Here is a 16,082-nt window from a genome sequence, read left to right as displayed (position 1 = left end):
AACTGCTCTAAAATTGTTTTTGTCAAGTCTACATGAATAAAGTAATCAGGCAAAATTGACACGAAGACAATTTCGTATGTAATGCGCCTATAGCTATGCTCCGTCCAGAAAATCTCTTCCGTGTTTGTGTTATGCCAATGACCTTTATAATAATTGCATTGCCAATTTTACAATTCTGTCAGTGCAATGTGTTTTTGTTTAAAAGAGACACGATTGAAAGAAGATTTGTCGCTCAAGTGGTCGGCCCGTTATTTTGCCCAATCGTATATGCCATTGGCATGCTGACCCGTACAATTATGTATTTATTGTAAACGCTACGATTGCCGACTGACTGTAATTTGCTTTTAATTCGCCTTGTTTCGTATCATTTTCGAGTTTTTTCGTTTTGCCATACATAGTTTTAAAGATTTGTTGCGCTCTTACTTCCAATGTTTCGCAATTTCATTTTAACAATACTTAATTGTATTTACGTAACTTTTTTAATTGTTAAAAATATTAATTTGCACGGTAAAGGCCACGGAATATTTTCTTATATTTTTTAGTATGTAATGTAAATATTAAAACTTACCAAATCAATCTATAATATTTTTTTTAAGGTAAGCAATATAAATCAAAGGTAACAAAACGAACTAAAAACTGTTATCATAAATAAAGGAATTTCTGCCATAGGAAAGCGATTGTACTAAACACAAGACATGATTCAAGTCTATATGGTATAACACGTACATGTATGTGCATGTATTATGTATGTATATAAAATCAATTAACCGAAGATTATACCAGTTTTGCGTTACATTCTTAGTTTTTAACATAATTGAGACTACATTGTAATATATTTATTATCATTATTTATTTCTTAGCAGTTAATGCATCTGATAATTTATTCCTTTCTTGTGATTTACCGGCCATTACGGTCGTGTTAAGGTTTCCAGTAAAAACTACTCTGTTGTTAAATCTAGGAGGTAGCATTTACGATAGATAGTACTTACTTTACGACAGTAACAAAACTTTAGCAAAACATGAATTCTATTTATAACTATTCACGAAGTGGCAGCTTCGCCCTTTTGAGTATTTAGCAAGTAGATTTAATAAAGACGTTATGTAGCTATGCGATGGATTTAGAGGTAGTAACGTGTATCAAATTTTGCATTTCCAATTTATAATAACCTACACATGTTTGACAAATAAATTCATCTTGTATCTTGTGTCTTAAAAAAGATAGGAAAGAGATAGGAAAATTATCATGTGTTCATTTGTTTTTTTTGGGATTTGAGCCGCATTTTAACATGTTGCCAAAATGTTTCGGCTCTGGTTCTTGATCAATCATGAATAGTTCTAAACAATATAAAACAAAAATCGAATTACTCTATCAGAAACGGATTATAATATCTATTTTTTTATAATCGAATATCCTGACCGTAATTACAAAATGTAATGCTACGATCGACTGCTACAATGTCAGAGCTCATTCATCCATTTAGCTTTATGGACAGACCTTTATAGCTTGCTTGTTTGGTCATTTTGTAATCAGTGCTCAATAAAACTGAATTATTATGCTTCTTTTACTATGTATGGACTTGCCAATGAGAGAAGACCGTTAAATAAAGGAGGTTTAATTCATTAACACAACAATTATAATACGTGCATTATACGTAATTATATTTGCCATTTGGGAAGATGCGTCACAAATAACGCTGTCCCGCAATGCTTGAATACCAAATTGACCTGGTAGACCCTGCCTGATATGTCGTACAGTGCAAATACCCGCACCGTTCCCAGAAGGTAATACACAGTTTGAAAGACTGTAAACGCGTTGTGAGACAGGCTTACTGTAATTATTTGATAGAACGCCAAGTGGAAAAGATACTGGATTTGCTATTTGTTGCTCATTGAGGCCACTATTGTCCAAGTGTATAAGTTGACCTTATGCAAACTGAGCTAACGGCTTGAGTGACATTATGGAAAACGAGTGGATGACAAAGAAGCGTTGTAGGTGGTGCGATCTTGGAAGGGTCTAAGTCCCGCTGTGATGCACATACAGACGGACAAATTTATAAATGAAAGATTTGATAGAATTTAGTTTAAACTCGGGCTGTATTTAACGATGTATTTTAAAGGCTTATTTAAAATTACTTTTAGAAATAATTATGATATTTCAAATTATATTATAATTTATTGTGAATATGGTAAATTCTTAATGTTAGTTTACTTTTAAATTCCGTTTTTCGAAAGGCTAAAAGATTCAAATTCAGATCATTCTAAAACATTTCCATGTGAATAAGCTATTTGTAACAATTGGGCAGGCGTATACTACGGTCAAAGAGAAACAAACAGCTATATCGCAACTAAACGGTTTTTTGTCGAACACCTTACTATATTTATCCAAAAGTTTTGCGGTTATGATTATCCCAACCTCCTTTAAACGTATAAGTGATATAATTGGGGTCCCGATTCTATCGTTTCTAATTCGAAATAATGGCCGGTAATTTTGTGGGACCATTTGTCGAGGACAGTCGATATTCGATCAATAAATCGATGAAAATCGATATAATAGCTGTTCGAAATCGACGTTTCATTTCTTTAAATGCCCTGATCAGTGAATTCGCTTAATAATAGTCATAATCATAAGCGATGAACATTTTTGTCGATTATTGAGGTACAATTTGTTGGGGATAAACTTGTTTTTTTTTTAAGAAGCAACCATTTGTGTTATGTATCAAGAATACGCCATTCCCATTAAGAGTTTACCGATATTATTTTTATATTGGCCAGTAAGCATTTTAATTCATCGAAGCATCGGTCGTTATTTTAATAGAAGCGGGAGAACATATTAGAACGGCCACCTGTAAGAAAGAGAAGGCCGAAAGGGTTATTTCAACCGCAGGTTATTACGAGATTTAACACGTATTTAGTTAATTAGTAAGTGTGGTCAACCGATGCGGTTTGCCGACCCTACTTTGTGTTGGGGATTTGTATATGTATGATTTTTGGTATTGTGACCCAATTGCGGTTGTGGAAGGCGCGCTATAACCTTTAAAATATTGGTTTCCATCTGTGCTGATATTTTACCATTATCTAAAATACTTATACAAATGTTTTTCTTAAAGTATGAATTATTATAAACATTACACTGTTCTTGGTTGTTTCGAATGAAACATCGGTAAATTGTACATTGATTAATGCTAATTGGTGAAAAGAACAGATAGGTAGCCGAACTCGTGTTAGTAAAACAAATATATTTGCATAAAAACGATGTATTTGTTTAAATGTTCACACTTAATAGTGTTGAAGATTATTTATGTGATACCATTTGAACGCAAGTTATTTATTTTTGTTTATGTTTTTGATTTTATCTGTTTCTTTTCCATCGACGTGAAGAACATTTATCATTTCCATGTCTATTTGTCTCATACATGTCGTAGCGAATGCGTTCCGTAGAAATTGCAGACATAGCATAGCGGTTTTTTTTCCTTAGCCAATCGAAGTATGCGGAGTAAATAGTTTTTTATGCTTTCCTGTTATGTATTTAAATAATTTCTTTATTTTATTAACTACATGCAATAAACCCGTTTAATTTTATTTACACTGTTTAAATTTTAAGGCGTGCATAAAATATACGCAATTGCAGAAGTATGAGTTAAAATGAACTATAAAATGATACTCACCTATAATCAAAACCAAATTTCGACTGAAATGTAGCACAAAATGTTAGGTAATTAATGACAATAAATACGAAGTTAGAATGGCGCATGGCTCAAAAGATAACCGCGCCGGTTAACCAAGTAAATAAACCCGCACAATTAATTCAGGGACCATTGGGCATTATGTGTTTGTGTACCTTTGCCACGTATAACGAGTCATATCTGTTCAAATGAAATGTATAATTTATTAATTATTCAATAGGATTGATAGATTGTGAATTTATACTTTTTGAAAATAGTATATGTAGTGTGATTTTTTTTTGTATTTGGTAGTGTATTTACATTTAAAGGTCTCTTGTACACGTATAAAATGTTATGGTACAATGTAGTTGTAAAAAATATAATATTATATAGATCATAATCATTAGTTCCTTCTCTTCACTGTTGAAACAAACGAAGTTAAGATGCGGTTAATAAAGAAAACTCATCAGAAAATGTATGTCGTTAATTAGCAATAATTAAAACACTGTCACAGCAACCATACGTCGCATACGATCGTTTAGCTGAACAAAGCGACACACAATATTTAATATTTAACAATCCCAAAATCCTTTGTAAAATGGTTCCACAATGGAAAAGGGTGTTTTCCTTTACGTCCAACCGTTAATTCGTGTTTAATTCGACACCTTGTTAATTGTTTCCGACGCCCCAGTAGGTTTGATGACCTCGGGGGGGTCATGGGCAGCCGAAGACCACCCGGCACATCCGAAATCCTCCTCTCGGGGCGTCATTTTAAGAATATTTGCGCAACACCCCTCTATGTTTACTCGGGTTGTTTGTGGTGCCCAGAAAACAATAGTCTCTAAATTCATTGCTCATTTTATTATTGTTGATACACCGTTTTACGGGCGATTCGATTATTGGAACCAGTAATTAAATGATAATACTGGGAATTAATTGGATTTTACCTGAGCTCTACCTGTAAATGATGCAAAGGATAAAAAGTAATCAATAATTTGTACTTGATCGTCGCTTCCGGCATTGTTTTGGTTTATATTTCGGAGAATAAAGCGGACGGAAATTTACAAATAAAAATATGTATACACATAGCCCATGATTCATGAATACATATATTGATATAAAGATAGAGACAATATGTAACGTATAAAAAGTCTTTGTTACAGAAATGGCTAGGCTGGAGAAGTCACCGCTTCTTGCTAATGGCTACAACGCTCCCCCTACCCACCTTGGCCCCATGGGCTTCATGCACCAGCATGCCCTGATGTCGCCGGGTATGCCGCACCACGGCGTGCCGCGACCCGACGGCTCCATCATCAAGGGACAACCCATGCACAACATGGAGGCGCTTGCAAGGTAAGTCAAGCAACACGAGGCAACTTGTGATCTCTATCTGTGACGAAGGATCCATACAACCTGATTTCTTTCGGCTTTCCTTTTATAATTTATATAAGCAAACTATTAACAAAAATGATATTAATAAAAAAAAGTCATTAATATTTATAGGATTGTGGGCCAAAATGTAATTAAAATTAGTACTAGTATATTATTTGTCGGATTTGCTATCGAAAAATTTCATCGATAACATAATATTTTTATGAAGAAATTGTTTTCCTAGGTCTTGCAATTCCGAAACAGACCATAGGTGCTTGAAATCTTTTTAGCACTCTAGCACTCAACGAGGTTCACCATAATGATATCCGCAGGCTTAAAACACCCACAACACAAAATCAGTATTGAATGCCTGAACTTAAAAAAGGGATCAGAGACTGATAAAGAGTGAAGGCCCCGGAAGCCCGTGTCTATCGGAGTATAAAACCTACACAAAAATAGCGCCTAAATACTTCAAACTATTGTTAAGGAACAGTGATAAAATTTATAAGTGAAAATAAACAAATCGTTAAATATTTTTAAGGCATTAAAAACGAATGGATTACATAGTCTTTAGGGGGATATTAAATAGACACCCTAGTCAAAATGTACAAGCAAGTTTTACGGTGTGGACACCCTGTGGCTGGTAATACATATTTGGATGTCATAAATCGTATTACCGGATGCGAGACTATTTTGGTTTTAATGATTTAAAGATAAACTTACCACCATTTATGAATGGGGTTGTTTACGAAAAGATAACTGGTCAATTATTATACTAAAATAACGTGGTTGTTTACATCGACAAAAACTACACGACCATTGACGATATGGGAAATGGTCAGGTGTGCTAACATTAAGATTTACAATACTGTTGTTTACAGGACCTTTCAAATTAAATGAATATGTTGAACATATTATTTCATAGTCAATATCGACGGTCAATTTTAAAGTTGGTTTGTTTTTATCTGATATCTTGTAATAACAACAAAATAAACAAATTCGGTAGGCTCTACGCAGTTTCTAGTCAAGGATTTTTTGTATAACCATTTTAAAGTCAAGGTTAGGTTATTTTCAAATATGGCCTGCGTAACACGGCTTAACTTAGACGTCAAATATCATTTTATACCACAATCTATCGCACATACCAGATATCAGTAAAAGTGGCTCTACATTATGAATTACAATATTTTTGCATTCCATTGTTTGCATACAACGTTAACCTAATGCTAAAGATCTATAAGCCTTTGTTATTATACAGGGTCATTTTGACATTGCGTTAGTAAATGTACAACAGCATCAAAGATATTTTTATATATTTTCAGTAAATGAATGCATTAGTAATATCTTTGCCCACGAACTCCCACAATTTCATATGAATAGAGAGAGCGTCATGCTGAAGACTTTGCTCAAACAAATGAACGTTTAGTATGGGTATATTTGGTTCAAAACTGATTATTACGACTTGGTTTTCTGTGTATTTTATTTTTTAATAGCTTTTGCTCGCGGCTTTGACCGCGTAGCTATTCTATATCAAAAAGAGGATATATTCGAACAACTCGTTGTTTTAGGTTACAATAAGAGATTCATCGTGTTATTATTATAAATCGTTTGATAGCATTATATAAATGTTAATTTTCAAACAAATATATTATCTTATAAGGAAACATAATATTTAATTTTATTTTTAGTAGGTGATGCTACCAGCGCCATCTCTTAAACTTAAACTAAACTACTAAGAGAACTATGCAGTAAATCATTTAATTTCAATAACTAAAGACTTGTATAAGATCGACAATTGTACTTCCTTAGTGCCTTTATTGTTTAATCTTAAGCACAGTGTTCTTGTATTTGGTGTACAATAAAACTATAAAAAATAAATATAATAATATTATCTCCACGGTACAGCGAGTAAGTAACTAAGAAACTTAAGATCGCAGTTTTCATATTAACACCATAATAGTACTTCCAAAACTATCTATAACACAAAAGGTAAAATACTGTAACTCAATAAATAAATTAATTAATTTTGTAAAACTCCCTAATTTAATTAAAAATGTATCGCGTAAACGGATTAGCAATAAACAAGTAAACGAAATGAAACCTCTAAGCGGGTCATGCGACAAGTGGTGCAGGTTAAATGTCTAAGGGCAGGGAAGTTAATCCAGTTAGAAAAGTACAAACACTGAATGCCCTCACTTCCGCTCGGAAGACCCACAATGTTCACATCAATTACCCCACTGTCTTACTGCCACATTGTCATATTACACTCTTGGGTTATGCCTGTATCTCTTACCAAGTTCATTGTTCATATATCATTACATAATAGTTGTTTCTTTATATACTGGGCGAAGGGCCCATATAATCCGATTCCTGCCGGCGTTTTCTTTCGTAAATTATGTAAAATATAACTATCATTAGAACGATTTGCAGATCGTATTTATGAATATTATTACTTATCTATTATACTATGTTATGTCGGGTTTCCTTTCGGAACATATCACCTTCACCCTTCGCGCCTGATATCTTACTAGTGAACGTTTTAATAAGTGTTTTAATTAATTATTTTCTTTAATAAAAAGAATAATCGAGGAGACAAATATTAATGAAGTTAATTACAAATTAATAATGTTTCTCGGAAAAGTTAATATTGTGTATTATAAAAGACTCTAATTAACATTTCAATGAAGCTTATAATTCAGACGTAACCGAATGAGCGATCTTAAACATCTTTGGCTTCTTAATTTTTCTCACCGTCTATGGCTATCTACAATTTATTAGGAAATCTTTTTAGGAATATATCCATGTATGGTGGGTGTATTTTAGTGATAAATATAATGAGGGTATCTTAATATAATATTCATCGTCTTTAATTACATAATTGGAAATATGCAATAATTCGGAATGCTTTTAAAAGAATTATGCTCAAACCAAAGCAATAGGGCCTAAAGAGATCTGAGGTACCATCTATTATAAGAGTACAGAACCCTCCACTTGAGGGAGGTACGCAATAATAGGGATTCTTATTGCAAATGTCGAAGGAAAGTTTAATGGAAAACAAAGAGTTAAAGTAGTCTAGAAACAATTTGAACGGTCACGCATGAGCGGTCACGAGTTACGACACAAATATAAACGATTGTTTTTAAAACATAATTAATTTCTTCGGCCCCTCGCTCCACCTAACGGAACATTTAATTTCGAGTGCTCATAATTATTTCTTTTACACTTCAACCCTTTATTCATTTGAAAAGTTTCTTTTGAACAAGCCCTTTGCTTGTACTTACGCGCATAGTGAATGAAATGTCTGCAAATATTGTTGAGACAAACATTTCAATAACTAAACATCATCCGCCATTACTTTTTATATTTATTTGTTCGTTCTTTCTGTGTCGTTTCTTAATTTTTCTTATTTTGTGTTTGTTTGTCTGCAGATCTGGTATTTGGGAGAATTGTAGAGCGGCATATGAGGACATCGTAAAACACCTCGAAAGGTAAGGCGCTTACCTGACGTCGACAATTAAATTTATTTTTATTTCATTAATTATTTTTTACATATTTTCTCATCATCATTATGCGTAGTACTCTACGTAGTTCGTAAAATAATTCCACAATAAATAAAATACGAAAAACACGACAATGAACATCCATTTTAAAACAAACGAATCCGTGTTAATTTAAGCAGGGCCCAGATATCACAGGCGGGTGTGAAATTAGAGGAGACAATTAGATCCGTGGATCGGGTGTATTTTTAACAAATGACCGCTCACAGAGTCGGCCGCTTGCGGGGTGCGAACGATTCATCAAACTCATTCAGGGGCTAATCTCGATGCGAGGAAAAAGCAGCTCTCATGTAAATTGGGCCGATTCGAGGGCCAATCGTTGGGGGAAAGCACTTTTCTTCTCTTGTTTAATGGATGGTGATTGATCGGCGGATCGCTTTGATACCCGCGGTTTTGACTTCGTTTTGAAGTGTACGCTTGAATATTTCTGTTTCGCGCTAGATTGATGTCTGAGGTTCCGGAAGGGAATGATTTTTTCAGAATATAGATTTTCTTTATTTAATAAGAAGGTATAATATGATGAAGAAGCGACATTGCTTCATAATTGAAAAAATATTATGCTTACGGCAGAATGAAAGGACGCGCAATATTAAAAATAGTTTAGCTATCTCTTTATCATATATAAATACAATACTTTCGCCACAACTACATTCAATGAAGTGAAAAATAATCGTTTTAACCAAAGAAACGTATGTGTTTTAATTATAATATTTTAAAATGGTTAACCAAAATGCAATTCACAGAGCTCGGGCCGAGGTCTGGGGTAGAATTACAGTCGGACAGGACCGTGTACCGATGTGTCACTGTCAGCCAGTCGGCCGGCCATCGTCCGGCACTGGCGAGGGATTATACCCGCTTTTTTAAGAAAATTCGAACAATTCCAAATTCAAAATGGTTACCCTATTTTTAAAAATTGTTAATTTCGAAAAAGGAATATTTTATTTTGAAATGCGCAAATAGTTTTATTGAGATTATTTGACAAATTTATTTCCAATATGAGGTTATAGAAATGCACGTAATTTCATTCTGAGTATTTAGTACTTAGTTTAAAAAAAACTGAGATGCATCTAAAATTATATCACGTGACAATTAGTATCGGTGCTAACTGTTAATAAATTCAATTTGTTGGTGGTTATTTAATTATAAAATATATTATCCAGTTTACGCATCATCACATAAAAACCGAATGGCTTTACGTCAATAAGATAAAAAAAATACATCGCAAGTTGCGTAATTATAATTTGTAGTGATTTTATTGTAAGACGTAATAAGCTGTAAATAGTAATTTATATAAATGTCCTTGTCCAAGTGTCAGCCTTCCTTGCTGGTGTTATCTTGGTTCGTTTAATTTGCGCATGCGCCCGCAAGACCAGTTCTCAATGCTAAGTCCAATTAATTGACAGGATTATCTCTGATTTAATATAATTTTACGTGTTGTTTGTTTTGTTTTCACTCAAGATGCTTCACGCTCGCGTTTTACGAATCACGTCATTTATTTAATAACGCTTTATTAACCGTAAATAGCTGTTGAATCCCACGGAATGAATACGCGTCGTGTTCTCGTAAATTTTTTATATGATTATAATTTATAGATCTGATCTAGATTGCGTCGTTTTTTTATTACGATTCGCCAATTTGCGTGGCTGCGACTTAATTCAACAGCAAGTCAAAAAACTGTTATAAAGAGTCTGTATTTCATTAAGTAAATAATATCGATTTAAATAATATAATATTATAATATTGTAGTTACGAATTATCAATTATTCTTATCACAAGTGGAGACACCAAATATATTAATATTTATTCCCGAAGGTGTAGGCAGAGGCGCAACTAGGGAACCCATTTTCCGCCGCGTGTATTCCGTCCCATGATGTGATAGGGTGCTAGTTTATCGCCATATCGGGCACAAATATTGGACTCCGGGCTGATACTGAGTAGAAAAACCAATATCAATTTGCAAAGTCGAGACTTCACCACTGCAGTCGTACCTTATTACAACTATGCCTTCGTGGCAATAAATCAATTTATATAAAAAATAAAAACTAAATATATTATTCAGCATTGTTCGCTTACTTATAAATCGTTGTTAAAGTTAACAGTCGACAAATCGTCTGGATCAATGCATTCGTCCGGTTTAATTCCGTTTCAGTTCGAATTAGCTGCGATTAATCGACGAGCGGCGGGTTAAGCCGGTCGCGCCGCGCCCAGGGCACACGCCACGCGGATCGGCACACATCGCTCTGACGTCGATCGTTATTCATCCCCGTACCCCTTGCTACGAGAAGATAGCTCTGTTTGCTGACCCTCGATTTCACATTTTAAACAATTCAACGTTTACAGTTCTTAAAAATCTATATTGATTGAGTGGCGCGGTTAAAACTTCGGGTGCACCGTGTACACATAATTTGTTCCAAATTCAAACATTCACAACGGAAATGATATTGAATTTCGAATTCGTCAGTGCCATCACGCGAAACGTCAAAATTCACGGTGGCAACATTTGCGTGATTGAATCCTCCACCATTAATTTCAGTGAAGATCAAACGAAGACCGAGGGTGATATTTATCAAGGATATTGCGAATTATTTTAATCAAATCAAATTCCCTTCGTTGTAAACAAATGCTTTTGATTAATGAGACGCGCGACAGAGCTTCGCAGCCGTTGTGATAAAACACCCGAGGAAAAGGCGAAATTAATGGTCATAAAATGAACTCTTGTATCCTAAAGATAAAGATACTGAATGCTCGGAATCTTAAGTGATTTTTCTTCTTCTATTTTGAAAGATGATAGCGGGCTATCGCATCTGGCGACTCAACTCCGTAGACGTTCGAGATTTCGGTAATTTTGGACGATTAGTGCGTAACTTTCAGTGGGTACAGGGAGATATTTAGTTTGTCATGGCGCGCAATCATTAATAATACCGACTTTTGATTTTGAGTGTGCTAATATGCAGTGGGGGTTGCGTAAAGGGTGCCGAGTCATGGGCCTCGGCGGCCCTCCGAATACCTTCCGAGTTTGTCACTGATGCGGTCGTACTGGAATTTTATCTAGCTCTTTGTACTTTGTTATTTTATAGCGAAAACTATTCGTCTTTAGTTCTGTCGGCCAACCAAACTATTTGTTTCACGAGCTTTGATGTAAAATTTTGTTTAACAACAGATTTTCAATATTACTTTAGGTTCTTGTGAAGCCGTATGAGAGAACAATAAGTTATAGTTATGTTTTTGTGGAACACCCACATTCATCCCGACCACAATATTCGTGTCATTTCTTATCCTCGCCCGTAATAGTAAAAATAGAATCAGTTTCAAAATTTCAAATATTCCGTGTCGGAGGCACCTACATCAGTTATAATGTAAGTTGCAACGTCAGCCTATATTAATCTGGATCCGGCGCCTGACAGCACAAGTCAAATTTCTCATCAAAAATAAGAATTAATGGCGAAAAGCATTAATCATTAGCCGGCAAACGGCACGAGGTGTCCGTATCCCATTATTTTGCATTACTAATGATATGTACACAGCGATAAGGGAAACTGAGGAAGGAAAATCAACCGTGTCACCTTCTTTTACGAAGCTGGTATTATATTGGATTTTGTCATTTATACTTACGTCACTTAACGCTTCATGAGAATCATAAGAAACAGTACGAAGAAATGGAATTGAACCATTTGAAATGAAAAGATGAATTTATTTACGCAACATTCTAGAATCTAGATCATCTATCACCTAGATCTTCAAGACATTCATATTAACATCACAATACCTAAAACGCATTAATTACCAATTGAAAGAATCTTGGCATTCTGTTTCACAAACTGATTATGCTAATTGGATATGTTATTTTATGCGGCGAGGCGTGCCGGGCGTGGTGGAAAACATTCATTATACCATCCTTCATTCGTGTGTCACTTGCGCTGAGGGCGTCTGAAAATACTCATAACAACCTTACCACTTTAATGGATCTATGTTTTTAATTTTCTGTGCATTTATCATTGCAATAATAATTGAAAGATATCAATATTGTTATTACAGCATAAAATTCTTATTATCAAATTATAATATGATAGTTCTTATAAGACTTACAGTGCCTTATAAGACGATGAAATAGTGGAAAGGTTGTAAATATGTGTTCATATAAACTTAATACCTATATTTAACGAATCTTAATAGCAATGAACATGATTGATACAAGATACTTAAACAGATAAAATTATTTGAGGTTTCTAAAAATGTTGGTATTCAAATACAAACGTATTTTGCAGATTATGCGTAATTAAAGGTGTTAGTTACTTTAGCTTGTCCCATTTCTATGCTCTGATTTCTTCTAAGTCAGTATAATCAAATATAGTAAAATAAAACCATCTTTAAAACACGCCATTCCTTAGATCAAAGTAATCGATTAAGTTCCACAAGAAATCTGACTTAACTTAATGAGACCTATTCGTCAATAAAATCAATGCATAATTAATAGCATATTCTCGCAGACATTTTTTCTGCCAAACATTAATTCGATCCCGCTACTTGAGTACGCGCTATCAACTTAGCTACGTGCCCTTCACGTCCACTTAATTAAGAAAAAGTAAAACCGTATTAAAAATAGACAAATCAAATTAGCATGAAGCACAAAATAAAACGTCGTCAAGAAATCTGTCGAGAATGCGCCGCCGCAGCGCACTCGGCAATCAATTACGCAGCCTTCACTCAGTAATAGTTTTAATAAGTTTGTAACACTAATCACTTCCTCACTAAAAGGCGTGACCGCTCTGTTTCTAGACGAACTTGGGCACACTGTCATTGACAGAAGATGTCACTTTTCCTTTAATTACGCCGCGGCCTCATTCTTCGCGCCCTATTAGTACACATCAATCAATGTTGCCAATACCTATTTTTTACTCCGCGAGTGTTTTTTTTCTTGGCATGTTTTTGTTTACGGATATTTTTTAAGTGGGGAATAATTTGATGAGGTCCGCCACCCGACTGTGTGGATGCGAACGATGCTCATTTGTCATCGTCTTGTCATTTCTGCGTTTCTTTCAAGCAGTTGGATCTCTAAGGTAATTATGTAAGTTTTTAGTTGTTTTTTTCTATTTGAAATAAACAGTCTCGTGCTTCTTTCATTTTTACTGATACTCAATTTGCCAAGTGAAGGTATCGTGAACATTATAATGCACCTAATAATGATATTGTGATCTCACGTCACGGTCTGATGTCATGTTTTCATAGTAATGAAAGTTGCTGCCATGGTAATAGAGCTTAGCGCGCTCTTTAATCCCGGCAAATATTTTACAGATTATAAACTTTTTAACAAATGAACATCTCCGGAAACTATGAATATGAAATTAACGTGTCATGGCAACCCCGACATCGATGGGATAAATCAAATATCTGAATCCACAGATCAAAAGAATTCATTACAATGTGTAAATCACAATTTGCATGCGGCGTAGAGCAACCATGAATATGCATCTCGTACGGCTGAGTTTGAACATCCCGTGCTGCGTTTGATATGTCATTAAATTGTCTACTGGTCTTATTCGGAAATATTATAAATGAGTGTTAAATCATAAATTAATAATTTTAATATGAACATATTTTTTATTATTTACGAAATGGATAATACATAACAATATACAGTTATAGTAAATGCGTTGTTTTATCTAAAGCATAGTACATATAGTATCCCTAATATATGAAATGAATAACTTGCGTTCAGTTATAACAATAAATAGTTGCAATTCAAGTGTGATAGCGCGAGTGAACGTCCAACGATAGAGCCGCTGACTGGGCATCAAACCGGACACTTGCCATTCTGTTCGCTTTCTGACCTTTCCCGTTTTGTTATGCAAATCCCGGCACCCAGGGGAATTGTACAACGCGAATAAAAAGTATTTTACTGTTTACACGCTGAGTTCGCGTCGAAAGCGAGTCGTGTGTGAGTGCGCATTAATCGACTGAAATTGCGTTGTTTTCCTGTATATTTTATGTATTTTCAATGGAAATCCAGGTATATAATATAAACAACATATAAATAGTAGCTATAACGATATTTACTTTAAGCGACTCTAAATTCATTTAAATCTGTTTTTGAACTACTACAGATTCCATCTACTAAATGCAAATGTATACAGTAGATAATTAAGCTTGTTACATATTACAAGTCAACATAAAATAAGCAGAATTTTTCGCAAATAACAACATAATATTACAATCAAGGGTCATGAAACGAAGTTAACCATCGTCCGGTTAAATAATCGCGTTCAACCCTACACTGCTGGCCACAAATCAAATGTTTTGATAGCACCATGGTATTAACGAGACAATTTGATTGCGGACATATCCGCGGCAAATTGCTTCTAAATTATATTTTCTGTTTACTTTCTGCCAAACTGCCCGCTTCAATATGTGACGTATGCATGCACACACGCCTGTTTGTTTCTGTTGCGTTAATTATCAAATTTGTTTACTCGTTTTTTGAATGTTCGATGAATACGTTTTCATCGAACATATAAAAATACATTTGTTATTAATTTCACAATCGTTTTATCGTCGGATTTTATGATATTTTTTTATATTTTTTACGTGTTAATGAATTATGACTTAATGTATCCTGTTTTCTAAAGAATGCCTAATCTATTTTATGACTGGACAACTAATTATAGGACTTCATTCATTTATTGTCACTAGTCATCAGTGCAGATTATGAATTTCATGCTCCAAAAATATAGTCGGTTTGATATCGCCTTAAATATATTTACTGTCATGTTTCTATCGAAAGAAGCGATTTAGTGTTGGGATCTTTGCTATTTTTAAAACTTTCTTTCATAAAAAGTTTGTACTCTACGATAATGTATGTAGCTAACGCTCAGGCTTTTTTCGCCTAAAAGCCATTGAAAGTTGATAATTCAGTGTCAAGTTTAAAGAGGCTCTTTTATTGCATCGCGAAATAAAAAAAATACTATCTCGTCCGGCTATTTTGTATTTTCTAACGTTCAAACTAATTAACTCCGTATTATTGGTAAGCACACACAGTTAATTAGATACAAAGTACAGTTTAGTTGACACAACCTGTTTCAATAGGTAGCTGTTACCATTAAATCATACTGTCATACTCATTAGGTTTCGCCATTGCACTTGCTGTATGTATTAACTTTTTTATCTTAATATATATCCGACACTTTGCTGGTGGTAGGATATATTTGATATCCACCTGGATAGCTACGATCGTACACAAGGTGTTAATATCAGCCATAGTGCCCCACGTTATCAGCCACCACGAGATCAGCCTGTGTATATCCGGTTCCAAGAGCCGGCATGACTGTCGAGTGTAATCAGCTCTCGTCAGTCGACATTCTATTGGACCCTACTTCACTTACCATCAGGTAAGGTTACTTGGCTGTGCCCGTATAAAAAAAAACCTGGACGAAAAAATATTCCTCTATAGAATCTTGTACGTAACGTTAGAATAGTTACCGAAATATTATGCGATAAA

General features: G+C 34.4%; 1 protein-coding gene across 1 annotated transcript in view; it reads left to right on the top strand.

The window, feature by feature from the left end:
• LOC115440448 (dachshund homolog 2) overlaps positions 1–16,082 on the top strand; it is a 157,572-nt gene that overhangs the window by 71,797 nt on the left and 69,693 nt on the right. The window contains 2 exon segments of the mRNA XM_030164756.2: positions 4,826–5,015; positions 8,462–8,521. Coding sequence (XP_030020616.2) covers positions 4,826–5,015; positions 8,462–8,521 — 250 coding nt within the window.

The sequence above is a fragment of the Manduca sexta genome, chromosome 24 (genome assembly GCF_014839805.1).
Source record: "Manduca sexta isolate Smith_Timp_Sample1 chromosome 24, JHU_Msex_v1.0, whole genome shotgun sequence".
In the NCBI taxonomy this organism is placed as follows: Eukaryota; Metazoa; Arthropoda; class Insecta; order Lepidoptera; family Sphingidae; genus Manduca; species Manduca sexta.
Note: the sequence above shows the minus strand (reverse complement) of the source record. Positions and strands in the feature narration are given on the sequence as shown.